Here is a 26,832-nt window from a genome sequence, read left to right as displayed (position 1 = left end):
CCTGTCTGTTAGTGTAATGTATGTCTTGTGGTATGTCCTGTGATGTCAGTGTTTCCTTTTCTCCTGGTGTTTATCCAGTATTATTTGTTAAGTAATGCCTGAGCAGTGGATATATGCAATTTCCTCCGGGATTAATAAAGTATCTATCTATCTATCTATCTATCTATCTATCTATCTATCTATCTATCTATCTCATTTTCATCCCGTTGCCGCCCGAGTAAATTTGTTTCTTGCTCCATCTTTCTATCTGCAACGGTTGCCAAGATATTTGGTGGAGAAACGAACACACGAACACACGAACACACGAACACTGATAATTACAATACATCACTGCTGTGAAGCGGGAAGCAATAACCTAATGCTGGAGTCATAGCGTGTTGACGGGCAGCCAATCACAGTAGACTCCTTTGAGCTTCAGCACTGTGAACAGCATCACAGTGGGCGGGGCTTGTGTAGGTACTCCGCCTTCTGATTGGTCTGTGTCGGACAGCAACAAATCCCGTTTCTTTTTCACCGTCCGGCGAGTAAAGCCAATAGAAGTGGGGGTATGTGTGTGAGTGTGTGTGTGTGAGTGTGTGTGCGTAAAGAAAATATCACACGTCACGTGACCGCCTTCTACTCCTAAAATCATCATCATAGGAATAACGTCACAAATTCAAGGATCCAGCTTTTTTTTCCTCTCCGATGTGATTTATCGGCGGGTCATTGATAGGATGCTATTTAAACGAACGGAGGGATTGTAGCGGCATTCTCGGTCTAAAGGGGAGGTAAGTCGTTTTTATCACACGGTTTCATTCATTCCATTCCATCTGAGGGCAGACATTAACCAGTGTGGGCTATGAAAACCCTCTCAGCACCGAGTGAAACACCGATAGCTATTTGAACCTGACCTGGATCCGGATGAAACGGAACCATCGGTTCTGCACAGCCTGAAGGACGCTCGTCCATCGTCCGTGATCACGATGCACCGAGTCCCGCTGCAGCATCCCTGCAATCCGCCGATTTAAATACACGTTTATAAGAAACATTCAGAAACATGATGCATAAACCGACCCGGGATCAGTGTGTTTTTCTTTGGGGAGAGGCTGCTTTATTGTGTGGCACAGAGATGCCCTTCAGGGGCTGCACCCGTTTGTCCCACCGTCACTTTGCACTGGATTGAGATTTACAGTCAAATAATGTGGATTTAGTGGGTTTTTTGGTTCGGCAGGTGAAATAACTGACCGAACAGGCTTCATGAGGAGGGTCTAATCTGTCAGTGGTCTAATCTGGTGTGTAGTCCGCGTGTTTTGCGCCCATAGGTTGTGAACAGGCCTGCAGACGAGACAAGGCCACAGTTCCCCACCGCGTGGATTAGACAGCTGTAACCTGGAGTGTGGAATAGTCATCTCTGTCGATGTGTGTGTACACTGCGAGGCTGGTTCCAATCAGAGAGATTTAAAGTCTGTTATTCCTGAAGTGTGAGTGTGCACCAGCGGAAGGGAGTGTGGAGGATGGATGCATGGATGGATGGATGGATGGATGGATGGATGGATGGCCACAGGGAGGGCAGTAGGAGTGATGATGTTGCACTGAATGAAAAAAGTGACAAATCTTTCTGTTCTTTGCAGATTGGTTGTCAAAGCTGCAGAGATTGAAGTCTGTGTTCCCATTAGCAAGTGAAGAAGAAGACTGAGAGTTCATCATGGCAGGTAAGCTTCCCCGCATTTCCATTCTATGCATGTGTTGTCGGGAGTCCAAGCACAAAGCCGGTTGGTAATGCAAAATCAGGCCTTTCATAAAGAATAATTTGTTATTATGCATGCAGCTGCTTGACTTTGTTTTGTGCTGCTGTGTTGAACTGAGCCATTGTGTCCTAGAAAACAACTTCCCTCCTCTGCCTCGGTTCATCCCACTCAAGCCGTGCTTCTACCAAGATTTCAATGAGATCCCAGACCAGCGTCGCACCATGTGCAAGAGGCTCTACTACCTATGGATATGTGAGTGTGAATGTGTGCAGACATTATGTGTTCAGCATCTGCCACCACAGTGTAGTTTCAACATGTTGGTACAATCTGTCGACCTGTGCATCATGTGTCATTTTGTTTTACCCAAAATATTGTGGTACGTCACAGACTCTCTGGTACAGCAGTGAAACCCGACCGACCAGTCATACTGGACCGCACCGGTCTAGGTCTATATTGTTTCTGGTTTCTGAAATATTTTATGCACAATATTTTTTTTTGTTGCATTTGAGTAAAGGATCAAATCTATAATATGTATTTTGAACAAGATGATCTGCAGAAAATCTTAAATTGATTATCAATTAATTGTTTCAGGAAAATGTAAAGTAAAATTTTCAGATTCCTAAATTTTTTGTGTAATGACTCATTGCATATCATTTATTTGGTTGTTATAAAGAAGATTTTTTTTAAACTGTTTTCGTCAATCCATCGACTAAATGTCTAATCTATCAGAGAAAATATTTGTCACACTGATCACTTAAAAACAATCTATTAGTTTCAGCCCTCAGTGACAACAGGGCACAATAATTTTGATGTATGAAGCCTTGAAAATGTGTGTGGGACAATTGAACAAGTAGAGTGGGTGTCCTCCTCCAGAACATTATAACAGTCATTTCAGTCTGGTGGTTTCAACAGTCATGTTTTTATCTGACTGTTCCAGCTTGAAGAAAACATGACTGAGGGCTCCTTTCCATTGATTGACCCCAGATATTAAGATTCAACAAAGCTAAATGTAAAGAAATTGATTCAATGCCTGTATTTATTTAGAATTTATGAAAACCTCTAGTCTGTTATTCAAGATTTTAATTTCGTCCTGAAATTGTGATTTCTGTTAATGAACTTCTTTACTCTAATCAAAGCAACACCAATGATGATGCTCTCCTTTATTTTACATTTTATGACCTCACACAGTTATGAAGTAATATAACCTGTGTATTATAAGCACTGCAGTAAGAGTTTACAAAATGAATTCATGTGCAGCTTTTGAAGCTGTTTCCTTCTCTCCTTCAGATATAGAAATGGAAAGGTTCCTCATAAAAATTTAAGGTGACCTTGGAGGTAGTAATGTATGGACTTGTAGTGTTCACATAAGCATCATGGTGTCTTTTTTTATCATCACATAGGTTCTGCCTTGTGAAAACAAGAATGTAAGTCTTGTAAAAAGGTACAGTAGTTTGCACAGAATGTGTGGATGTGGAGTACAAAATGCAGAATTAGCGTCAGTTTACATTTGATTAGTGTAGCTTAAGTAGAGGATTGAAATGTGGTGTTGAGTAGTTGATGTAATTAAAACCTACGGATACATGAGTAACGCAGCCTGTGGGATGTGTGCTATAGCGATTTTAGTTTGTCATGATTTTATTATGCTTGTTTCAGTGAATTCTGCCACCCTGGCAGTGAATTTGATTGGCTGTCTGGCGTGGATGTGTGGAGGTGGCGGAGCAACCAACTTTGGAATGGCCTTTCTGTGGCTCATCCTCTTCACTCCCTGCTCCTACGTGTGCTGGTTCAGACCCATCTACAAGGCCTTTAAGTGAGTTGAATGCTAACATCACACTCAACTTTTCGACCCTCTTTCTAGACAGGCTGAAATTTCACTGATCCTTTACTCTCCCTACGTAGGACCGACAGCAGTTTCAACTTTATGGCTTTCTTCTTCGTGTTCATGGCCCAGGTGGTGATCAGCATCATCCAGACGGTTGGAATCCCTGGTTGGGGAGTGTGGTAAGAATCTAAATATCAAGCATAAATAATCTATATGGGTAGCAAATCAGAGCATCGGTGCTCCTCTGCATTAATTCTTGTTGCTTTTTTTTTTTAAATTATAGTCACCCAGTTGGGATTTTGATGATGATTATGGTGGGGAATGCTGCACAACACAAAATATCCAGTATTAATTTTGGTTGAATTCTATGAGGGAAAGGTCCTGTCAGGATGTCCGCAATTTCATTTTGTGTCATATGTGTTATAGCAAGACACACTATAACCTTCCAGCACAGAAGAGATTGTTGTCTTTACAACTGTAACACAGGAAACACTGTAAAATAAACAACTAAATAAATAATAAAGAACTATAGTTCGACTAATAACAGTGGAAATACAAAAGTCCTAACAAAAATAATAGATGATAAAATAACTCTAAAATAAGAGTATAATGTTATGCCATCTCCTAACATTGTGACACCAGTACATTCTTATAAATAAGGCCATTTACTTGAATTTCTATAATTATATATTATTTCTCCCAGACTTTATCACAGGTAATAACAAATGACTGTGTGCCTTCAAACCTTTGGTTAATCAAATGATTGCAGACCATCTGTCATGTTACTGTCATTGTGGTTCATGTGACAGAACCCTACTAATATAGTAAGTTATTAATACACAGACCAGACAGCAGGCAGACACCTACCTCTTTCTCTTATGATAGCACGTATTTTTATCAAAGTGCGCTACTGGATGAAGAGCTTTCATGTCATAGGTGTGGGAAGCTAACTCTTTTGTTGTTCTGTCAGTGGCTGGCTGGCTACCATCACCTTCTTCAGCACCAACATCGGCTCAGCTGTGGTCATGTTGATTCCCACCATCATGTTTACAGCAGTGGCTGCTCTCTCCGTCATCGCCCTGACAAAGGTGAACCATACATGTCTATTTCCTACAGTAAAAAAACAACAACACTCTGAAGTACTTCTGAAGTACAAATGTTTTCATCATCAGGTCTTTTTTTTGTACAGTATTTATTTTTTATAAGATTTGATTTCTACTTAAACGTACTGATGGCATTTTAATTCTCCTCATTGTTTGTGATAAATACCTATAAGGGAATATATTCTTGCTCCTTGTCAGGATTCTCTCTTACCACGGGTATAATGGTGTTTTCCTCCACTTTCAACACAGCCCTGTGATGAAAAATTTCAGGTTCTGTCCAGATGAAAATTGTCTAACTCATATGACTCATTTATAATTGGATGATATTTCTCAATTGGAAGTATAAAGTGGAGGCACTTCATCACCTTTTCTTACGTATCGGGTCATTGTTGGTCTCTATCATAGTTTAGCAGTGATTTTCCTCCAACCTGGGGCACCAGTAGTGTAGCTAAATCTCTGTTTAGAGGTAAGGGTGTTTGTTATAATGTCAGTGTGTATCATTTTAATTCTACAAGAGTACTTCTATATGATATTTTATTAGGTGAATTCTTGTTAATCATTGGCTTTGAGCCATTCCAAGTTTTCCTCTATGGAGTCGTGGAGATGTGCTGCGCAGACCCCTTGAGTGAAGTACAGAGTGCTCTAATCACAGAAGCATATATGGATGTATATGGCTGTTGGAATTAAAGTGACATAAGAATCTATATTTCAGCGCCCACCCACACAGATGGTTGCACCAAATAAATCACAGTCCTGGCATCATCAACGATATAAAAACTGATGCCACCTGCTCTGTTGGACATTTTCTTTGAAAGAATGTTGACGGTGAAATGCTGTGAATCACTTTTCAGGTTCATAACTTCTACCGTGGAAGTGGCGGCAGCCTGGGCAAAGCCCAAGAGGAGTGGGCCACGGGGGCCTGGAAAAACCCCCACGTCCAGCAAGCAGCTCAGCAGGCAGCCATGGGAGCCGCACAGGGAGCCATGCAGCAGAACCAGTACTCAGCAGCTCCCACCTACAACTACGACGACCCGATGTAGGACAGAGGAGGGGGCCGTGTGGGAGAGATAAAAAAGGATCAATTAAGAACGCAATTCAGAATTAGGTGCCCTTCATTATAACACTGAACTACCTGAAGTCAAACAGAACAAAGGCAGATTTCTTCTGGGAGTCTAGTTTTATTGAATTCTGACAGAGGGTTCATCATTTCAGTCAGTTCACATTTAATTAAATCGTCAGTCAATCGATAAAAGGCTGTTTGTTTGGGTTTTTTTTGTACATGTATATTTTATGCTGTCAGATATAACTTGGAAAACCTGTGTAGAATTCAAAGATGACATATAAGTTAGCTAAAACCACTACCCCGAATCAGATTGGGTTAATTTACTATCTATGATGTACTGTTGTGGCTGCATGTTTACTTTCTTAAGCCTTGAAAGTCACTGAACACACAGTAAATATCTCAGATTAAGAAAATCCCCCAAATTTACTGACCAATAATCCATTAGAAGACAATTTGGGAAACACTTTTATTTAGTTTCTTGCTGTCAGATGACATGCAGATATCTCCTTTATATCTGTGTGATCAATGTGAAGCATATTTAATGTTGGCCAGGAAGTCTTTTCTTTGCTCTCTATCTATTGATTACCTTTTTTGTCAAAAAAAATATTGCAAAAATTTCAGTCAGAGGATATTTGTTGGAAATGGTATGTTGTGCAAAATTAGTTTGTGAGGGTTAAGATAGCCTTTTTCGGATCCTGTTTTTGGTGACCCGATTTCTTTCCACCAGTGAGAAGTTTGTCTGCATCAGTGAACCTTTCTGTTTTGTGCTGCATTTCTCAGGAAAGGTTTAATTCTACCCTCTGATTGTCATTGTGTTGAGCTTCTTTCTCTGTTCGTCACTGTTATTCAACTTTTTGGAGTGTTTGGTTTTTTGTCATCACACGCTAGATTGGTTTCAGTGGAAAAAAAAATCTCACGAAGCACATGGAGTATTTAGGATTGCTGTTCATTGGATAAAACATTCCAGATTAAGGTTATACAGGTTAAAACAAAAAGAAAACCAAAACACTTCCAGTGTGGACGGTAAATATTACTAATAACTGTTTTATGTGGTCAAAGAATCGTACGAAGTGATGGATATCCTCCTCTTCCTCCCACTCACCCCTACATGTAAATGCTTAAATAACTTCTTGTTTCTGAAGCTCTGGATTTCAGGCCTTAGTGTGTTATTCTGTGGCTGTTGTGGTGTTCTATGAGTATATATAAATATGAAATTTATATGGAGGTGAATAGAATATAAAATAATTCAAGCCAATCGTTTCCTTATGGAGTGAAAGTGAGAGCGAGTGTATATGTGAGTAGCCCCTGTGAGGCCTCCCAGAGTTCGGTGAAAGGTTTTTGCCTCGTGTCACTTAAGTCTTCTTTGAAAGCTTCAACATTCAGTAGATGGTTATTACAATAATACAGTATTAGACTGGAAACAGATGTGAAGATTCGTACGTGAATGCTCGTTATTTCCAAGTGTGTGTCGTCTCGTCGGACCGTAATGATGTGATACTCGATAGATGTTTTACTTTTTCTCATTTTTCTTTTGCGCCACCCTGTTCTTTGTGTGTCGGATGAAATGTGGAGGAGCGTGAAGCACATGTTCTTAGGTGACAGAGTGAATTGTTTTATGACATTTTTTTTTACATTTATGTTTATTTTACATGATCGCAATATATACAGTGAACAATGATCTTCTATCGTGTGAGAGATCCGCAGGATAATTTAATTATTGCATAGCATTTTCACCAGCAGATGCACATACAGTAGTTCAACCCCGTAAACCCCTTCAATTCTAATCAACGCTCATCTGTCAGAAATGCTCAAAGCTAAATGGATAAATTCTAAAAATAAAAGTCCAAAGATGCACAAAGATTGACAGAAGAGCTACTTTTCTTTGTGAAGCACATCGTCATCATCTTTGGTGAATGTCTGAGCCCAAAACGTTTGCCACATGTACATACAGCAGTCATTGTGATGGAATTTACAGCTGTATAATAATCGTGTTGCTGTATCAAAGCTTCTGAAAGTCATTTCCTATCACCCCCCCCAATGTACCGTATGCTGTTTGGTATGTATCATCATGTACCATATAAGTAGATATATATACTTGAGATGAAGTAAATATTTGCCATGGACAAACATTCTTTAGAAATGTGCTGATTTTGTGAGTGAAATGTTGGAGGCGGCAGCGTCTCCATGGGCGACGTAAATGTGGAATACATTTTTGTGTTATTACTTTTGTATTATTTCATCTTATCCTAATAGATATTAAACAGTTCTTGTTGCATTCCTTTTTGTTAGTAGTTTGCATACAGGTCTTCCTCACCCAACATCCAAAATTAAAAATCTTGCAATAAAAGATTAAGGTTTGGGAAAATACTTTTAAGGATTGTTTTTTTAAACATGACAGTGGGTTTTTTCAAAAAACAGTCCGGGACATTTAGAAATTTAAAATTTCAATGAAATCTCTGAGGAAACATCGAAGTGGCTGTACAGTAGAATGACACGTCCTTATTTTAAAGTTTATCATCAGTGTTGTTTTTTTTCTTCTTAGCATTTATGAAGAAGTTTCTTTTGCATTCCAGCTGGATGGCTGAATAGAGAAAACCAACAGAACAGATATAATCTTAAACTTCTTTATTCATAAACTTGATGCAAGTTTAGAAATTACTGTACATGGTCAAAAGTTCTTCAAATGGAAAAAGAAAAAACAAAAAAACAAGGAGAGCCAACAACTCTGTTGGTACCAGGAACTGAAGTGAGATGAACAAATCTTTTGAACTCAGAAGCGTGCGAGTCTAATCACCATGGCATCACGATCACACTTCAGTCGTCTCTAAACATCCCTCTGACCAGGGTTTTGGTGGACTGGAAGAAGGCGATCCCACTGGTGATAAAGGATTTGCAGCAAACCCTTCAGGATTTAGGTACAAGCTGCACAGCCACTAGAGGCCCCCATTGGGCCACTAGAGGCCCCTGAAATTGGAAGCTGGTGGTGAGGATGCCATACGTACTCATCCTCACCACCAGCCCCCGCTCTGCTGCATCAGACATGAAGGATGTGGATGTCTATTGTGACCAAAGAGTTTTCAAACAGTGTGTGCTGTTACAACTGACCTCTCCAGGCACACTTCCAGCTGTGCAAACACCTTTATCAGAAACATTTAGAGAGTTCACCCTGAAACCAAATAGACGCCAGCACTCGGTAGGAAACGAACAAATACTACAGTGAGAACTGACGATGCTGACGCAGTCCTGTTAAAATGGCATCTTTCCAGAGCCGTCTAACCTTACACCGCATGATTCAAAAGACACATGACCCATAATATTGTAAAGCTGGTTACATGTTCTGTTCTTGACCTCAGACCAGTGGATGATTAAGATTAATGTCCGTACAGGGCACAATCTGATCAAAGAAAATAACCCAAACCCAACAGGGACACGTACAGATTCCTCTCCTAACTATAGATTGTTACCTGAGTCGCCATTCAGACATACTTTTGCAGACAGTGTCAAAAAATAAACTGGAGAGCCAACAGGTTGATACAGTGTGTGTTCTGCAATGCTGTTTGAAGTGCTAGAATATATTGCATGGTCAAAATAAAAAAAAAATTCAGGTCAGTTCTCATCACATTACAAGTGATTCATCTTCAACACCAAAATCAAAGCATGAACTTTTTGTTGTGGTAAAAGAAGACTTGATGATGGACATGACGTTTAGCCCCTGAGAGGGGATGAATCCAGCTGAGACAGGCGAGCACTTTGAAACCGAACTGGAACAAAACACTACAAACCATGTATGTCAGTAAAATACGACACACGCTTTTCTGTAGAACTAGAATCCTTCATTCGCTCTGCAAACCCCAGTCCACATGATAACTGCAATCAAACCAAATGTTTACTAAATTGAAACAAGGCTCTTGTGCAACATGCTGTTAACTTTGTACATCCTTAGACCAGCTGAACTGAGCGCTAACAGAAATAAGGCAACATGAGCTCTGAAACTTTACATCCAATAGAAGTCAAATGATGCCATAACAGATCGTCTGGTCAAAACTTTAATATGCACCAAAAATGTTTGGTGCCTGTTGGCCCCATTTTGTAATTAATCTCTGGTGGATTAGTTCAAACAACATTTGGACTTATTTGTAGCATTGTGATTCTGCTTATTTCTTCTAAAAAAAAAAGCTTGAAGATTAAGAGTGGTGGGTCATATCAATTTAAAGAGAAGTTTCAAAAATAAGAAAGTTGGCTCATTTATTGTATAATATCCTCAAATAACAAGAGAAAGAAAGTTATACTTCCAAAAGAAAAAAAGTGGCCAATAAAAACAGGTGCAGTGAGGTTCCACTTCAAGAGCATCAGTGTCTACTTTAAAACTCCCATTATTGAGGGTAACGGGTTGTAAAGCCCACTTTGTCAAAGCAGCGGAAGAAAAAACACTTCTCCACCTTTGAAGGGAGAAGAGGCTTTTCCTTAAGACAAATGAGCATATTGAGAGAACAGAACTATTGACACTCTGGCCTCCTCCTCCTCCTCCTCCTCCTCCTCCTCCTCCTCACTACAGCACTGAGGGCCAAGTGGTACCAGAATCAAGTCTTTCCTGGAGCGGGGCGAAGGAATACTTGTCAGACGAGCCAGAGACACGGTTTCCACCAGAAAGATGATACATTCCCAGTAAATCAGAGGAGGGAAAATATTCCAAATCAAACAAGAAACTTCGACCCAAAGACATGTTGTCAGTGCATAGCGGCTGCAGCTCCTTATCCATCCTCTTTAGGTGGTGTGTACCATCCTGGAAAAACACAAGAACAAACTGTTTGCCTGTGGATCCTTGCCTCTGTTGATGGTGTTCCAAGTGTTTTGAAATGTTTACTCACCATTCTTTTCATGAATCTGCACGAGGGATTTGTATGACTGTTGTGCTCTGGCAAGATTGTACTGGTTCTACAAAAAACAAACGATCAGTTCAATGTACAGTTCTATCTCACTTTGTAGAGGGAACCATATTGAGAATGAACCAAATGGTAATAAATAATCATGTTTTGTGATTGTTTTTTTCACTTCAAGGGAGAGAATTTTAGATTCTGCTGCAACCATGGCTCTAAAAAAAGGCAAACAACGAGAAATATAAAACAAGGTATAAATATGTCGGTGATGCACCTCTGTCACTCAGAGGTCACAAGCTTGTGTGCATTTATCTGGTACAAGGACACACATTTAGTGACTAAATCACACCCACACTGTATTTAGATAAAAGAAACCTGAAACGAACGGTGTAAAAAAATATAAATTTTTCTCACCACTTGATTTAGATAAAATTGCATATCAGTCAAAAACTGATAGCTTCTTAGCACTTACTGATTACTACACCACTGGCCACCCACCCATCTTTCTACATGACGATCTAAACATGTTGACCGAGACCACTGAGGGATGATCGATAACATCTTATTACCTTATTGGCTCCAAACTGTACTCTGGCTTTTCCTTTAACTAGAGTTGCATTTATCTGCATAATGACAGACTCTATGGAATAGGCACTACTCCAGCCCTGGAAACAAGATCAGAACCATTACATTTGCATGGTAAATGGTAAACTGTGATGTATGATAAAACGCTTCAAACTCCTTTACATACCTGTTTTGTGAGGAGTTCCATACACAAAGCTCCTCCTCCTAGAACGTAACTGAAAAGGACAAATTCATTGAGAATAAGTCATTTAATATATTGTAAATATACATATCACCATTAATAAGTAATATTCTGTAAAAAAGCAGGAATGTACATTTGATCAAGAGAGTGTTAGCCTGACCTTTCACACAATTCTATGCTTCAAATTTATGTCAAACCCTCACTTACTTTGTGGAAGAAATTTTATTTCATACAAAGATGGAATTTAAGTTTTCATTTCGAAACTTTTGGATGTACCAAAAACATGTCATTGCAATTTACACAGAAATGTGCTTCAAACCCAAGATTCATAGCCAGTACCCTCAGAAGTTCTGAAGGAATTCCATGACGCTGCAGTACAGAGTAAAAGATTTAGATCCTGTGTATTTGATAGATGGTTTCAATCTGATTCTTTTATTTACATTTAAGAGTCAAGGATAATAATTTACAGCTGATCAAAAACAAACAAAAAAAGCTTGTACTTTGCAGTAATATTGCAAAATAATCTAAGTCCAGAATGCATTTTCCTCCACTGGGAAATCATCACAAAACTGTGAACACAACAAATGTCGATTTGTTGTGTTGAACAATTCCAACAGAGAATTTTACCCCCAAACTGGACAGACACAAAAGACGGCATACTCACCCTCCAGAGAGCACTGGTGAGACAACCCGCACAAAAGGTGGGTCAAAAGGAAAATTATCCTGTCAGACAAAGAAAAATAACAACTCAATCTAAAAAAAAAATCATCCCCTACTGAAAAAAACGACAGAAATATTACCACTGGACTCACTTTATAAGAGAAATTGAGCAGAATGTAGTCCACTCCTTCCTTTTCTTTTAAGACCTGCAGGTCGCTGTGTAAAGGACTGTCTGGGTCTACCCTGGAATCAACAGTAAGTCAGGTCCGATGGAAAACAATCCAAATTACAGTAAAGTTGGAAGGTTTTAAAACCAAATGAACATGAAAACTTACGTCCTTAACTTGACATGCCATTCATAAAGACTGTCACCGACTAATTCAACTGAATAAATACCTGTGAAGAACAGGGACACACACTTAGCTTCAGTTTTCTGGCAGAATTGTAAAACCATCCAAGTCACTGCTGTGTAGGAATGTGTCTTCGTACTCACCCGTCTTGTAACTCTGTGATCTGTAGATCTCCTTGAGTTCCTTCATGAGGCGGTCTGAGGCTTGCACAGAGCCAGAAACTGCACCCTGAAACATAAATCAGAACGGCTGACAATCACCCTGATGGAAGGACACCAGGACAGACACGATGATGATACAGCACGCTCTGGAGGTGGCAGGGCCACATCAGGACAGTCACATGACCTGTTTAGTATTTTGGAGGAACAACCAAAGCTATTCAAGTACAATACATAAAAAATAATTGAAATTTACATTTAACAAATAGATCATTAAGATTTTAGCCAGAAATGACATCAAATTTAGGGATTATTTTAGGTGATCCTGTACATTCTTAAAAAACCAGCACATTGATTCAGTTTTGCCTGACATTTAGAACATATCACAAACTACATTCTAATGTTTTTTTTGAAAAAAACAAAACAAAAAACAAACAAACAAAAACAAAAAAAAACATGTGTTAAACTGTGAGTTCAAAATTCCAGTCCTCTCCATCAACGAGGCAGTATGTTGAAAGATAAAGTTAAGGTAGGAGTGGATTAAATGCATTTTAAAAGGACATAGATTAAATAATTGACTTTATTACAGACTATCAACCTGTTATGGTACTAAGGTAAAACCATCTCCACTCCTACACAGTCCATAATCCCAATAAGCACGTACATTCAAGTGATCTTGTCTCTGGTTTTTACGAATCTTCTCCAAGATAGCCAGATTTTCTTTTTCAATCCCGTCATCCTCTGACTTTTTTCCATCAGCTGGCTCCTCTTCTTTCATGTCATAATGGTCCAGGTCTTGGTCTAGGTCAATGTCCTGCTGTCAACGCATCGATTATCGTTAAAAACAGAAAATGCAAGATATCAGACCATTAAGCTGTAAACAGTATGAATTAAATGCTGTCATGATTACATATTAATACCTCTCCCATTTCTTCCTCCTCCTCTTCTTCAGAGGTCACTTCGTCTGATGGCCCATGCTGCAGTGTGAGGACACTTTATGAGTTCACAAATACTGAGATTTCAACCAAAAACATATGCAGTTGAACTACTTGTGTACCTTTCTGTCTTGGGTGATTGGGCCAGCAGGCAGAGGCTGATCAAGCATTTCTACATCTGGATGTTGAGGCAGATTGTAAAGCCGGCAGAGATCACAAATGAGGCGCTTTAACTGCTGAAGAAGCTGAAAGCAAATAGAAAAGGAAACAAAGAAAAAAGAAAACGTCAATACTCAATCAGTTTCTAATTTTAAGGCATTTAACTACTGGGCCGAAGTGATCTACTATTACACGGTCTGATTTGGATAATATCAGGATGTAATTCATTGCCTGGATCCAGTTTTCAGTCAGACCTGCCTGACACAATAGTGGCGCTGGCAGGACACAAACGCATGTCAGAGTCATGCGTTTGATTGGGATTGGGAACTGGTAAGTTTACCATAGTTGTTCCGTTTTCCACCAATCCACTTTCTTGTAGAAAAGACGACTGGAATCATTTTCTCTACAGCCGTTTATCCACGTTGCTGGTCGAGGGTCTGCTGGAGTCTAACCCAGCTGACTACGGGGAAAAGGCAGGGTACGCCCCAGACAAGACAGTCTGCAGTGTGCATGGGAATATTTCAGGCTAAGTCTTGATGACTTAAGCAAAGATGACTGCAAATATACTCAGCTAGAATGTCAAAATTCTGCCAAGATGTGCAGACCCACCTGAACAACTCCACTGCATGCTGCAGTCTCTATTTGAGAAAACACTGGTAAACCACTGGAAAATAGTCTGAAATGAGCTCTCCAATTGTACCACTCAGCAGCTGACTCGTGTGTAACCTTTGCTTAATGTTAAGTGATTCTGAGTCACATTTAGAACTTGGATGGTGTGGTTCTCTAATTGTACCTTTGAAAAGAGGAAAAAACTGCAGCGGAGCATTACGACTGCGCAACAAATTGTCCTCTCACACCCCTGGAACATATTCACCCTGCCCGGTTTTAGACACACGATTGAACAGTTCAGCCATGACTACACTCACCCTGGACAATACCCATTTGACACCCTCCCCTCCATCCGGTTTGGGGCCTTAAGGGCACAGAGGGAAAGGATGAAGATCAGCTTCTTCCCCAGTGCTGCAAACGTCCTATCAAAACCCTGATGTGGACATGAACCCAACATCATGCGTCATGACAATGGACAAGTGTAATATCTATTTCGATGTATTTTAAAGTACTGCATTCTAACGTACAACCTTAATGCAGTACTTTAATTACATAAGCTGCTGAGAAAGGGATTGCTGACAAACTAGTTTTGTTGTGTAGAAATACAGAACAGTGGTTAACTCTGGAGTTGATGATGCAGTGGTGTAGAAATACTAACATGACAAATGCTGAATATTTCTAAATTGTTATTTGTGGTATGTGACAAACTTTGGCCAGAATGTGACAATAAATTATCTGGTCCCATTATTATCCCTTCAGGAAATCCAGGCGAGAACTGTGTTTCTTTTGGAAAAAAAAGACTTAACGTACAATGACAAATCCCACACTTACTATCTTCAGGGAATAATCTGTTAGCTTTTATTGCTATATGGGGCCATTACGTTCCTCCTTTTAAGAACATTTATTTAATATAGTATCATTCAAACGGAACCTAAATGCCACATGCAGCAATCCTACAGCGCTCACCGGCAATGAAGATTGAAGATGCAATTATAATACTTTTAGATATCTATTAGTTTCTTTTTTTTAAAATACAGTCAATACCTGTTGTAAAAATTAAAGGAGTGTTTGAAATGCCCCCAGGTTAACTCCTCAAATCAAATAATAATAATAATAATAATAATAATAATAATAATAAAAAACACAGCCTGAAAGAGAGGCATTTTCAAAAGCAGGAGATCATCAAAATCAACTCACGAGGAACATTACACGACCAAAATGAAGTTCAGTTTCAGCCTGATGTAGCCGTACACATAATACACCAACAAGCACGAGAAATAAAACAGTTCTGGACCCAGGTTTGACATTAACAACTGAAGGAAGCTGGATCCACATCAGCAAACTTACCAATGTGCTGCCTTTTCTCACATCTTCTAAGCGCTCCAACACTTCAGCAAGACTAGGATCATCAGAGTCAACAAACCATATAGGCGGTGTTGAGGGATATGATTCCTGCAAGAGGCCACAGTCAAACAGTTATACGCTCTACATTTTAATAAATGAAATAGCAATAGCTTCAGGAAGCTGTGTTTCCATTTACTAAATCAAACTGCTACTGGGTCAGTCCCACTTCCCACCCAAGTCCAGGCGCCGTCTCACACGTTGGCCTTTCTCTCATGGCCCACCATTGTACAAGATTTTCTGCTGAAGCGTCGGTGAACGGATTAGAAATCTCCTCAAGGAGGACTGGGTGGAAAGTTGGACAGGCCCTCAGAAAGCTCAAAGGAGTACTGTAACATTTTTCATGATGAAAAATATTCACTGTGATAATTCAAACTTAATTACAAATATATATTTGGTGATTGCAAACAGCTGATAAGTTATTTTACCAAAAGCCCTAATATGTAATGGGGTTAAATTAATGTGCTTGAAACTGCATAGGCCCCCTGGAGATTACATGAACACCGCAGAAGGAACCAAACATTACATTCAAACCATCCGCAGCAAGCAGCACTTCACCACACCGTACTTTTAGAGATGGAACATAAAAATGTACCACCACAGATAACCAATGAAGTGTCTCTAAACTCTACTAACCTACAACTTGGTGGGAAATTTGAAAAGACTTAATAAACTGCAGTCTCCTTGAGCTCAAGCTGACTCAAAGGTACTGCAGACAGACTTGTTGTAAGCCTCAATATGACCATCACAACATTTTATCAAACCTGTCTGCTTCCTGTACGTGAATGTGTGTGGATGTTTTTGTGGCCAGATAAAAGTTTTTTACAAGACCTATTGTTTTAGCAATGCACTGGACGACATTATTAGTGTGGTTGTGTGATATGAAACTGGTATACTGTACGTAGGATAACACTAGTAACTTCCTTCTTTAACCCAGAAGTCACACTCATGCCACAACACATACATGGCAGCAATGCTTCGATGCCACCATTAATGTACAATAATGGTAGTACTGGCTCCCTTAAACTCTGTCACTCATCACAATAACACGTGAAATATCAAACATGGAAGCACTGATGTGATGTCAGGTGGAAGAATACACATAAAAGCTACCAGGTTTCCCCGCCTCCTGGGGAGGAACTGGTTCAGTGGTTCTGAGCCCCACCAACGGGGCCGACAGTCCCCGAACTCAGGACACCGGTTCTGATTTCGCCTGTGGCCTTTTGCCACAAGTCTTCTCTCTTTTCTCGCTAAAGCTCTGCGACATTTCCTGTCGTCTCTATACAGTGTAAATACAGGCCGGAAAAAAAGCCAAATAGACAATTAAAAAAAAGAAGAAGAAGATGATAATGGAAACAATGATCTTCAGCCTCACTGGACTGTTGTTGACTGAGTTCAATTTTTGTAATGTCAAGCAGGAAGCAGATCCCCAAAATAATAACACCACAGATGTACGATGTAAACCACACAGAAGTTAACACACGGCTCAAATAACAATGAAGTAAACAAATCGTTTACTTCATCCCTGCATCTATTTATTGGGACATTTATTTGAAGGCTACTATTGCTGATTAATTGTGTAAACCCTCATTTCAAATTACACACAGACAAGTGATCAGAACTAGGATTTGTTTTAACTGCAGTAGTTAATATGAGTCTGTTTACAGCACAGCTACTAGAGAAGGGATTTCAAATGCAAGACGCTCGATCCAATTTAATTATAAATAAATTTCATTTGTATAAACAAGAAGCATTAAAATATCCCTACCGCTGTAACATTCATGAAAATTATAATACAATACAATTATAATACAAATAATGTCCTGATCTAAAACGAACCCTTGACGTTACAGCGTTAAAATTGTCAGATGAATCCGTCTATTTACTGAAAAACCCCACAAAAAAACACCAGTGAACAATATTCCGTAAATTGCCTTAGAGGTAATTCAAGATAAACGTATTTAAGGTACATCGAATAGTATGCCCTTTCACGCACACTGATTTTTTTAAAACATAGTTAAAAAAAAAAAGAAAGGTCAAGTTGTTAGAGGTTGTTCATGTCTAAACTAAATAACTTCAAAATGCGTAGGTTCAGTAGTTTGAAAGTTAGCAGCTGTAGCACTGAGAGCAGTAACGCAGTAGAGCTAGCTATGCTAACGACACGGGCTACTTTCAATTAACATGCTAGCACTAGCTACAGCAGCGTAGTTACTAACCGACGCTTTGTACGCTACTTTTTTCCTACTGAAAAAAGGTGGTGTTGTGTTATTTAATGTAATCACCGGTGTTACTTAAATTTAAATGTCTGAACTTAACGTGAACGCGAATGGTAACACTTTAATTTGTCAACACGGAACCTTCTCGCGGCTTGGCTGTGGGTTCCAGGTGATAGTCAGTGTCCGGGTTGCGCTAGCTTGTGCGCAGCGCCGGCCTCCACTCACCGTGATGTTGCAGTGAATGATCAGCAATTTCTCTCGCGTTACGTTGAACTGGCAGCTCAGTTCGTCGGGTTTCCAGTCTATGATTCGGAAACGTTCGTGATTTGGGTCAAAAATTGACTCCAAAAACTTCAATTCGGCTTTCAGCCCCGAAACCGACATCTTGTACTCATCTCAAAGCACCAGGCCGCTGGCGGAGGGGAAGTCGGGGCGGGATGTGACCGCGCAGTGGAGTCGCTCTACGGATCTCGCATTTTAGCGTGAGAACAACAACAAAAGGCTGGAGGGTGAGGTTCATGATGTAGCAGCGTCAGGAGCGGCTGACGGACACACACACACACACACACACACACACACACACACACACACACACACACACACACACACACACACACACACACACACACACACAAACATATTCACACACACACACACACACACACACACACACACACACACACACACACACACACACACACACACACACACACACACACACACACACACACACAACATATTCACACACACACACACACACACACACACACACACACACACACACACACACACACACACACACACACACACACACACACACACACATACATACACAAACATATTCACACACACACACACACACACACACACACACACACACACACACACACACACACACACACACACACACGCACCGACACGCTGCTAAACACGCTTCATCACACAATTCACTTCATTTTAAAAAATTTTTTTTGTTTTGTTATTTTTTGATTACATATTTTACACTTATTTCACTTTAATATTCTCTACCCACAGGTTTCAATAAAACAAGGTGAAAACGTTTGAAATTATTTGCGTGAAATTATATTTGTGTAATTCATATTCCCCAAAACGTTGGGCTGTGAAATAAAATAAATATAAAATGATAAAAACATACTGATTATTTTACACTACAAAAAAAAAAACTTTAAATATTATTGGTTTTCTCGGAGATATAGGCTTGTTCTGAGTCTGACGACTGCAACGCATTTGAAAAAAAGTTTACACCGGATCATGTGTGTTGTTTTTTTAAAGGCAGTAAGTATTTGACAAGAGAAGACATTCACTGTTGAAGTTTCCAAGGTCAAATTCTGTCACATTCTTCTTTGATAAATAGATTTAAGTTGCTCAATAGTCTGTTTGGCTTCACATTTTCAATAGAGGCCTGTTCTGGAGTGCTTATACAATGAATTAATTGTCTCGATGGAACAGTTAAGGTTGCCCTGAAAACTACCTTGTCCAAATGGCAGGACACATGATTTGTAAAAAGTTTTGCGACATGGACTCATCAGTTTTTGTGTCGGTCTGTGTCAGATGAGATCAGCTCCAGAGAAGTTAGCCGTGTCTCTGGATGTTATTGATATAAATTGTGTGCTTCACGTTAAGAGTTTTCCTGAACATTTGTAGACACAGGGATGAGTGTTCCTGAAACTGTAGATTGGAAAGCTTCATAGAATCAGGTTGGTTTGTGATGCAGTGCTGCCTGAGGGGTCGAAGGTCACAGGCGTTCAGTGTTCATCCGTCCTCCTTACATGCAGAGCTTCTCCAAAATCTCTGAATCTTTTGATGGTGTTATGGTCTTGTGTTTCTACTACCGTCAAAGTTTAGACAGGGAAAACTTGTTGCTTGTATGAAATTCCGTATATATTTACAAAAATGTAAAATAAAGTTAGATAAATTATGTAAGGGTTTTAATTGAAGTGAATATTAAAATGAAAATGATCGCATTCTGTTTTATCCATATTTTACAGTGTGGCCCAACTTTTTTGGAATGTGAGTTATGTATATAAATGTACAGTAAATATGCAATATAAAATGTACAGCACAAGAAGACAGAACCTTGAGAAGGACGGTGATCAGAACTCTTACAAATTTATTTTTACATCAAACAAAATATGCATCATGTAGTACATTAATAATAATAAATTTATAAAATATTCTTCTGCTACTTTGAAGCAGTGGTTTTCATTGAGGGTCTCAGAAGCCTCCAGCAAGAACCCAATATAAAGCTTGAGGTTCAGTTTTAATTAGTAGGAATGGAAAACATCAATAAATTAATACATACTGTATATACCAACTTAGGCTGGTTAATATTATTGCCCTGTTAAATGAAACAACATGAGCTTTATCATTGTTGACTGCACTGGCTTGACACTAGATGGCACCACACATACATACAGTGCCTTGCGAAAGTATTGGCCCCCACAAATTTTTTTGGACATTTTGCCACATTTCAGGCTTCAAACTTAAAGAAAACAAACTGAAAATATTTTTTCAAGAATTAACAAATGTGAGACACAATCGTGAAGTGGAACCAAATTTATTCAACATTTTATATTGTGTTTAGAAATAAAAAAAATATTGAAAAGTAGGATACACAGAAGTATTGGCCCCCTGTTCTCTCAGCTCAGCCAGCCGACTCCAGGAGTTCCCTGATGACTTCTGAATGATCCAATATTGACCTACATGACAACAATGACTAACAGAATGCACCTGTGTGTCATTTGGTCTCACATTTGCACGTCCTACTTTTCAGTTTTTATTTCTAAACACAATATAAAACGTTAAATAAACTTGGTTCCACCTCACGATTGTGTCTCACATGTTGTTGATTCTTTTAAAATGTTTTCAGTTTGTTATCTTTGAGTTTTAAGCCTGAAATGTGTCAAAATGTCAAAAAGGCTTGGGGGGAGGGCAATACTTTCGCAAGGCACTATACGTGCTGCCATATTCACAGCTGCACATTGTAGTTCTCTATACAACAGGGCCCTTATCTTCAGCAGTGCAAACATTCTACAGCATGAACAGGTACATAGTTCATTACTTGGCAGCTAGTCATGCCTTTGGAGGGATTGTATTCTCTGCTCTTCATTTTCATCCGTGCAAATACCCTCAATCTAACGAAATCAGCGACACTTCAATTCCATTTTTGACATTGTATAATCTTTGGGGATTTTGGTAAGTGTTAAAAAAATTATGTTATGCTTATGAAGTAAAAGCAGTCATGGCACATTATGTGTTTTTGTTTAAACATACAGTTTACAGTTCTCTGTGAAAGTCGTAACCATTAAGTCAATCACTTGAAAAAAATGGTAATTGTTAATTTTTAATTTAGATTGCTGATTATTGTTTCTTGTGTAACTCTCATCAATATTAGCAGACATTTGTTTGGCATAGCAACAGTAAAACCATATGAATTACAAGTTGAAATCTGTGATTCAAATAAAATTTTCATAAAAATATACTTAAATTATCAAAAGTAAAATGTGGATTTCTTTTATGATGGTGCACTCAGACATGTCTGTCACTCCTCGGTGAACGGAGGATGAAATAACATTTACTCCGGCCAAACAGAAAAGGGGAAAAAAAAAGAGAAGAAGCCAATTCTACTCTAATAGAAGAGGCAAATGCAATAGAGGCAGAAGCTGTAAGAACAAATTATTCACGAGTTCGGTAAAGCTGATGTTTTTTTTAATTTAGGCACCAGGAGGAGTACAGTAAATCAAGTGAAAGACATTTGTGCTAACAGTGGGAATATGCGTACACTGAAATAACTGACTAATAAATATCAAATCCTTCACGGATACTTTTTTTAAATTCCGAATAATAAATTTAATCAGAACAAAACAAAAACCTTTGCCTGCATGTCTGCAAGTATTCTTTTGGGAAGGGTATCATTTCTGAATTTTAAGATTTACTAACCCAGCTGGCTTAGGGCGTGAGGCGGGGGAAACTCCGGACACGACGCCAGTGCACCGTGCTCCCTGCGACCTGCGACAGCGGATGAAGCGGTCGTGAAAATGACCGAATGAAATACTAACAACCTTCCCCTATGACACATCTGATTGTTAATTTAAAGCTTGGGAAACAGACTTACATAAGGATCTAACAGGAACAATGGCGAATGCAAATAAAGCAGCCCAGGCACAGACAAGTAACACGGATAAATGTACTACAAAAAAGTTGGCTTATATGAAGGTGTGTGTGAGTGTGTGTGTGTGTGTGTGTGTGTGTGTGTGTGTGTGTGTGTGTGTGTGTGTCTGTGTGTGTCTGTGTGTGTCTGTGTGTGTCTGTGTCTGTGTGTGTAATAACAAATAATACCAGACACTTCTAATGGATGAACAGAGAGAGACGGATGACCTACTTTTGTATGTTTTTCAGTCTCTCTAGGACTTCGTCATGCAGGCGCTCCATTCCTCTGTGATCACCTTTATCCTACTGTGCATACAAGCTCCCAGTTCATTTGGGGGTAAAATCCTGGTGTTTCCATTGGATGGAAGCCATTGGGTAAACATGAAAGTGCTCATAATGGAACTGCATGCCAAAGGACACGATGTCACAGTGATCCGGGCTTCTGATAGCTGGTACATCAGTGAAAAGTCTCCTCTCTACACCTCTGTCACTCTTACCAGCCCTAATGGATTTGAGCAAAACTTCGAAACCTATATGTCTCAACAGCTGGAGCTCCGGCTCCAGAATACGCATACTTCTATTTGGTCTCGCATCAAGAATCGTATTGAGTGTCAAATGCTGACTGTGGAGCAGTTCCTTCACCTACATAAAGGAATGAATGAGATGATCACTCAGATGTTTGAAGATCAACACCTCATGCAGTCTTTACACAAGGCCAAATATGACGTGGTTTTGACTGACCCCGCCTTTGGTGGTGGAGCGATGCTTGCACGTCAGCTCAAAATTCCTCTTGTGTATAATGTGAGGTGGACCATTCAAGGTGAAGCTCATTTTGTCATCGCTCCCTCACCTCTGTCATACATTCCTTTCACTGCTACAGAATTTACAGATAAGATGACCTTCCCTCAAAGGCTGTCAAATGTCTTGGCTTATTTCATTGGGATGTACTCACAGTATTACTTCACAGAACGTCACTATAAACCACTGGTTGAGAAATACTTTGGCCCTGATGTGGATTACTCCACATTTTTCCTGGATGCTGATATATGGCTCATGAGGAATGATTTTGTCTTTGAATTTCCACGCCCAACAATGCCAAATATAGTCTACATGGGTGGTTTTCAGTGCAAGCCCCCAAAGCCGCTACCTGCAGATTTGGAGGAATTTGTCCAGAGTTCTGGAGAACATGGCGTTATTCTGATGACCTTAGGGACTTTAGTCGGGAAGCTTCCTCAACATGTCACTGAGGAGATTGCAGCAGCCTTTGCCCTGTTGCCTCAGAAAGTTGTGTGGAGGTATGTGGGACAAAGGCCAGCTAACCTTGGGAATAACACATTAATGTTTGACTGGTTACCACAAAACAATCTCTTAGGACATCCAAAAACAAGAGTGTTTGTGACCCATGGAGGAACTAATGGAGTTCAGGAAGCAATCTATCACGGTGTTCCAGTGGTCGGACTTCCTTTGCTCTATGATCAGCCTGATAATTTGTCCAGAATCCGAGCAAAGGGAGGAGCTGTGATTGTGGATATCTCCATGCTCGATAGACATATGTTTGCAGATGCCGTAAAGACAGTTCTTTACGATTCCTCATACAGAGAAAACATGCAGACACTCTCAAGACTGCACAAAGATCAGCCGATGAAACCACTGGACCAGGCTGTGTTCTGGATGGAATATGTCATAAGACATAAAGGAGCTCCTCATCTGAAGGCACAGTCCATCAAAATGTCCTGGTTTGTTTACAACTCTGTTGATGTCATTGCTACTTTATCAGCAGTTGTGTTATTAATAATATTCATCTGTGTTTCAGTTGTAAGGTTGCTGTGGAGGGTAATATTTGTTAGGAACAAAGTTAAATGTCAGTGAAATGAAAAGTAAAATGTTGACTTTAATCGTAAATTCCAACCATTCCCAAATAATTATTATGTATGTATCATATCAAAAGTTCTGTTTTCATGAATAAAGCTCAATCTAAAAAGCATTGAAAGGCCATATGTACCGTATTTGTAACCCAACTCAAATACACACAATCTAGTGTGATATTTCACAAATAGTATTCCAGTTGTTTTAAGTTTGAATTAGATATTTTAAATCTCACATATACAAGCATTAAAGTGCTGCATTTATCATGACAAATACTTTAGATCCCAGACTTTTCTCATCAGTCTATCTACTTGCTGTGTCATTTTGTCAATGCCAAGTATTAGAAATAATTGAACAGAAACTGTTGTTGCACGATGTAAACCCAAAAAGATGACTAAGATTAAGGACATTAATACATTAAGCTTTCAACATGATGCAATACATTTTGTAATTTCCTATCTGTGAATTTACAAAATGTAATGCATTCCATAATACATACCCATAGTCAAAAGTATCAAAGTATCAAAAAAGTATCAAATCAAAAGTAAAACAGTTGTGGAGCACCAGACAAAAATGGCAATAAAAAAGTTTGAGTGAGAAGCAACTGGCTCCTGAAATTCTCTATAAGGTTTCCAATTCACAACCACCCATGAAACCCCTGTGTGTGTGTCTGTGTGTCCAGGGCCTGTACACACATACAGTATATATGCATTAAAAACATCAAAACCTAACTAGAGTATCCCTCAGCAGATCATAATCAGTCCACAGTATATAAAACAAAAAACACAAAAACAACAACAACTATCTATCGAACTATACAAAAAGAAAAGTTCCATCATATTACACAAATTTTCAGGCTTTCATTGTCTGAAAGGTAGACCATTATTACATCCCAAATTTTCAACAGTGGAAAATGGAATCCATGGGGAGAAAACAAATCTATCATAAATCTATGAAATCCTCAAAGGTGCTGCCATCACACATGATCAGACTTAAAGCGATATGTATTTGTGTGAAAATGGGATAGCACCACGACACATGATGTCCAGGAAAAACAGGTTCAGTTAACACAAATCTAAACTCTTGCTTTTCTTTGCATCCGGTGTGTTTCATCCAACATCTAACTAATCACATTCATTGGAGTACTGCAATACCGTGTGTATTCAGATTGTTAAATCAGTCATGTGTCAACTTTTATTTGAGATGTCTAAGGATGGGCCCTGGTCGGCTTCGGTGTGTCCATAGAGCAGTAGTTCTTTTAACTCTTTGACCACTAGAGGACAGAATACTCCAAGACAACCAATAGACACAGACCTGACTGCATGTGGCTCTAGAGCAGAGCTAATTTGTTAGTAGACACTTGTCCCCTGATGTCTCCTATAGATATAGAGTAGAGGTCAATTGGTCTGTAGGGGTCCACTATTGGTTCTCAATCAATGTCTGTTTTGGTCTTTAGCAATATTCATTTATCTGTCTGATGTTTGATGCTGTCACTAACATACACCAGTGGACAAAATCAAAATAGACAGGAAATATTGAATAAACTGTTTGCTTGCTTTGCACTGTTCATTGGATTTGGACCCAGATTGTTTACTGGATATACTGATATTCCATATCTGAAGCGCACCTGGAATATTTTTACCCTCTGTCAGCATGGGAATTCCCTTTCCTGGAGCACAGCAGTTGTAACAAAACGACATTAGTAGATGTGTCCCTGATTTGACAGATGTTTAAGAAATTTTATATCCTTGATGTGTTCAAAAGAGGATTTGATGACGTCAGCAATCTGACAGTTCCTGGCTGACTGATCACACTCATGGGCTCTGGGCGAAGAGACATTTTTAAAAAGCTGCTGTAACAACTTTAATAGAGCAGTGACTGTAAAAATTTAAATAGCTACTCTTTTCCTCAACTCTGATGTCATTTTGTAAATCTTGATCTCTCCGTCACACACTGAAATAGAACATTTAGATAGCTTTCAGAAATTCAGAATAACAAGGAACGAACTGACCTGCACAGCTCTGCTTAGCAGCAGCTTCGTAGACATGAAGTTACACCGTCTTGCATGTGTGAAGCTCCCATTACCCTATATTTAAGAGAAATAGGATTAAAAGTCTACTTAAAGCCCCAGGTCCTGGTGAGGCCAGGGTTTATCTGGCCTGAAAAACTGCTTGACCTTTGAGACAAATTATAGGCCTGCTTGTTCAGTCAATCTGTGGAAAAGGAAGCGTTAATGATCCAAGATGTCTTGCCTTCCTGAGGGGCATCAAAATGATGTATGATAAAATGCTTCAAGGTGTTTTAAGGCTGTCTTATTTTAAGCAAAGGCACATCAGGTGAATGTGGAAACATATATGGCCATAAAACCTATTATCAGCAGTTTCCTGAGATGTATGTTTAAATAGTCCAAAGAAGCAGTATCTAAAAATTTGCTAATTTAATGATACACGGACAATCTCTTCCTGTTTATCTAAAATATATGTAAACAATAATTTGAATTACAAGGCTTTTTGATGAGGTATGATCTAATTTGTCGAAAGATTCCAGAGCTCAAATATCAGTTCGAACACCAATGTATAGTTTTGATATTTTCTTTCCATGAACCTGAAACACAGGATGCTACAATAGCTCAACTTTGTCATTTCAATGTGTATGATGAATATCACTGAAATAGAATATAACTGTGATTAGCAATCTGTTGGGTCAAACATGGTACATGGTGGGTTAAATATGAGAACATTGATATATAAAACATGAGAAAACACCCCACATGTTTGACAGGTACACATGATTAAAATATCAGGCACACCACTACCTCACAGCTGACGTGATTTAGAGGCTCTGACCAGGACTCTACTGGGGGTCAGATTTTATGGAGAATATAACCTTGTGGCCATCACTCTGATTTCCTCTTTCTGTACTGCCTGAGCGAGATGATTTGAGTTTTCTA

General features: G+C 39.3%; 2 protein-coding genes and 1 pseudogene across 3 annotated transcripts; 2 read left to right on the top strand and 1 right to left on the bottom strand.

The window, feature by feature from the left end:
- The first annotated feature begins 554 nt into the window (after nucleotides 1-554).
- On the top strand, nucleotides 555-8,067 carry scamp5a (secretory carrier membrane protein 5a). The gene is made up of 7 exons (XM_068313279.1): nucleotides 555-767; nucleotides 1,611-1,691; nucleotides 1,860-1,979; nucleotides 3,381-3,537; nucleotides 3,627-3,728; nucleotides 4,520-4,637; nucleotides 5,504-8,067. Exons 2-7 carry the CDS (start codon nucleotides 1,685-1,687, stop codon nucleotides 5,690-5,692), a joined length of 693 nt encoding a protein of 230 aa, XP_068169380.1. The 5' UTR covers nucleotides 555-767; nucleotides 1,611-1,684; the 3' UTR covers nucleotides 5,693-8,067.
- A 1,681-nt stretch (nucleotides 8,068-9,748) lies between these two features.
- LOC137593633 (ubiquitin-conjugating enzyme E2 Q2-like) lies at nucleotides 9,749-18,419 on the bottom strand. 2 transcript variants are annotated; one of them, XM_068312526.1, is made up of 13 exons: nucleotides 18,072-18,419; nucleotides 15,577-15,681; nucleotides 13,584-13,706; nucleotides 13,447-13,503; nucleotides 13,191-13,340; nucleotides 12,512-12,596; nucleotides 12,354-12,414; nucleotides 12,171-12,261; nucleotides 12,023-12,081; nucleotides 11,344-11,392; nucleotides 11,162-11,257; nucleotides 10,584-10,650; nucleotides 9,749-10,498 (listed from the first exon to the last, which is right to left on the bottom strand). In XM_068312526.1, the coding sequence occupies exons 1-13, from the start codon at nucleotides 18,228-18,230 to the stop codon at nucleotides 10,467-10,469; spliced, it is 1,134 nt and encodes a 377-aa protein (XP_068168627.1). In that variant the 5' UTR covers nucleotides 18,231-18,419; the 3' UTR covers nucleotides 9,749-10,466. The 2 variants fall into 2 exon arrangements, with proteins under 2 accessions (XP_068168627.1, XP_068168626.1); XM_068312525.1 differs by having other exon boundaries at nucleotides 13,191-13,343; nucleotides 18,072-18,418.
- A 3,963-nt stretch (nucleotides 18,420-22,382) lies between these two features.
- On the top strand, nucleotides 22,383-23,928 carry LOC137593634 (UDP-glucuronosyltransferase 2A1 pseudogene; annotated as a pseudogene).
- Nucleotides 23,929-26,832: the final 2,904 nt, after the last annotated feature.

Source organism: Antennarius striatus, chromosome 4 (genome assembly GCF_040054535.1).
Source record: "Antennarius striatus isolate MH-2024 chromosome 4, ASM4005453v1, whole genome shotgun sequence".
Taxonomy (NCBI): domain Eukaryota; kingdom Metazoa; phylum Chordata; class Actinopteri; order Lophiiformes; family Antennariidae; genus Antennarius; species Antennarius striatus.
The sequence above is the reverse complement of the archived record's forward strand: the minus strand, read 5'-3'. Positions and strand labels throughout refer to the sequence as shown.

Coding starts and splice junctions, on each gene's coding strand:
- scamp5a (XM_068313279.1), top strand. Junction 1,980..3,380: donor GCTCTACTACCTATGGATAT/GTGAGTGTGAAT, acceptor TGCTTGTTTCAG/TGAATTCTGCCACCCTGGCA. Junction 4,638..5,503: donor CCGTCATCGCCCTGACAAAG/GTGAACCATACA, acceptor ATCACTTTTCAG/GTTCATAACTTCTACCGTGG.
- LOC137593633 (XM_068312525.1), bottom strand. CDS start 18,230: ATGTCGGTTTCGGGGCTGAAAGCCGAATTGAAGTTTTTGGAGTCAATT. Junction 12,262..12,353: donor TGGCATGTCAAGTTAAGGAC/GTAAGTTTTCAT, acceptor TGTTGATTCCAG/GGTAGACCCAGACAGTCCTT. Junction 12,082..12,170: donor TGCTCAATTTCTCTTATAAA/GTGAGTCCAGTG, acceptor TTTGTCTGACAG/GATAATTTTCCTTTTGACCC.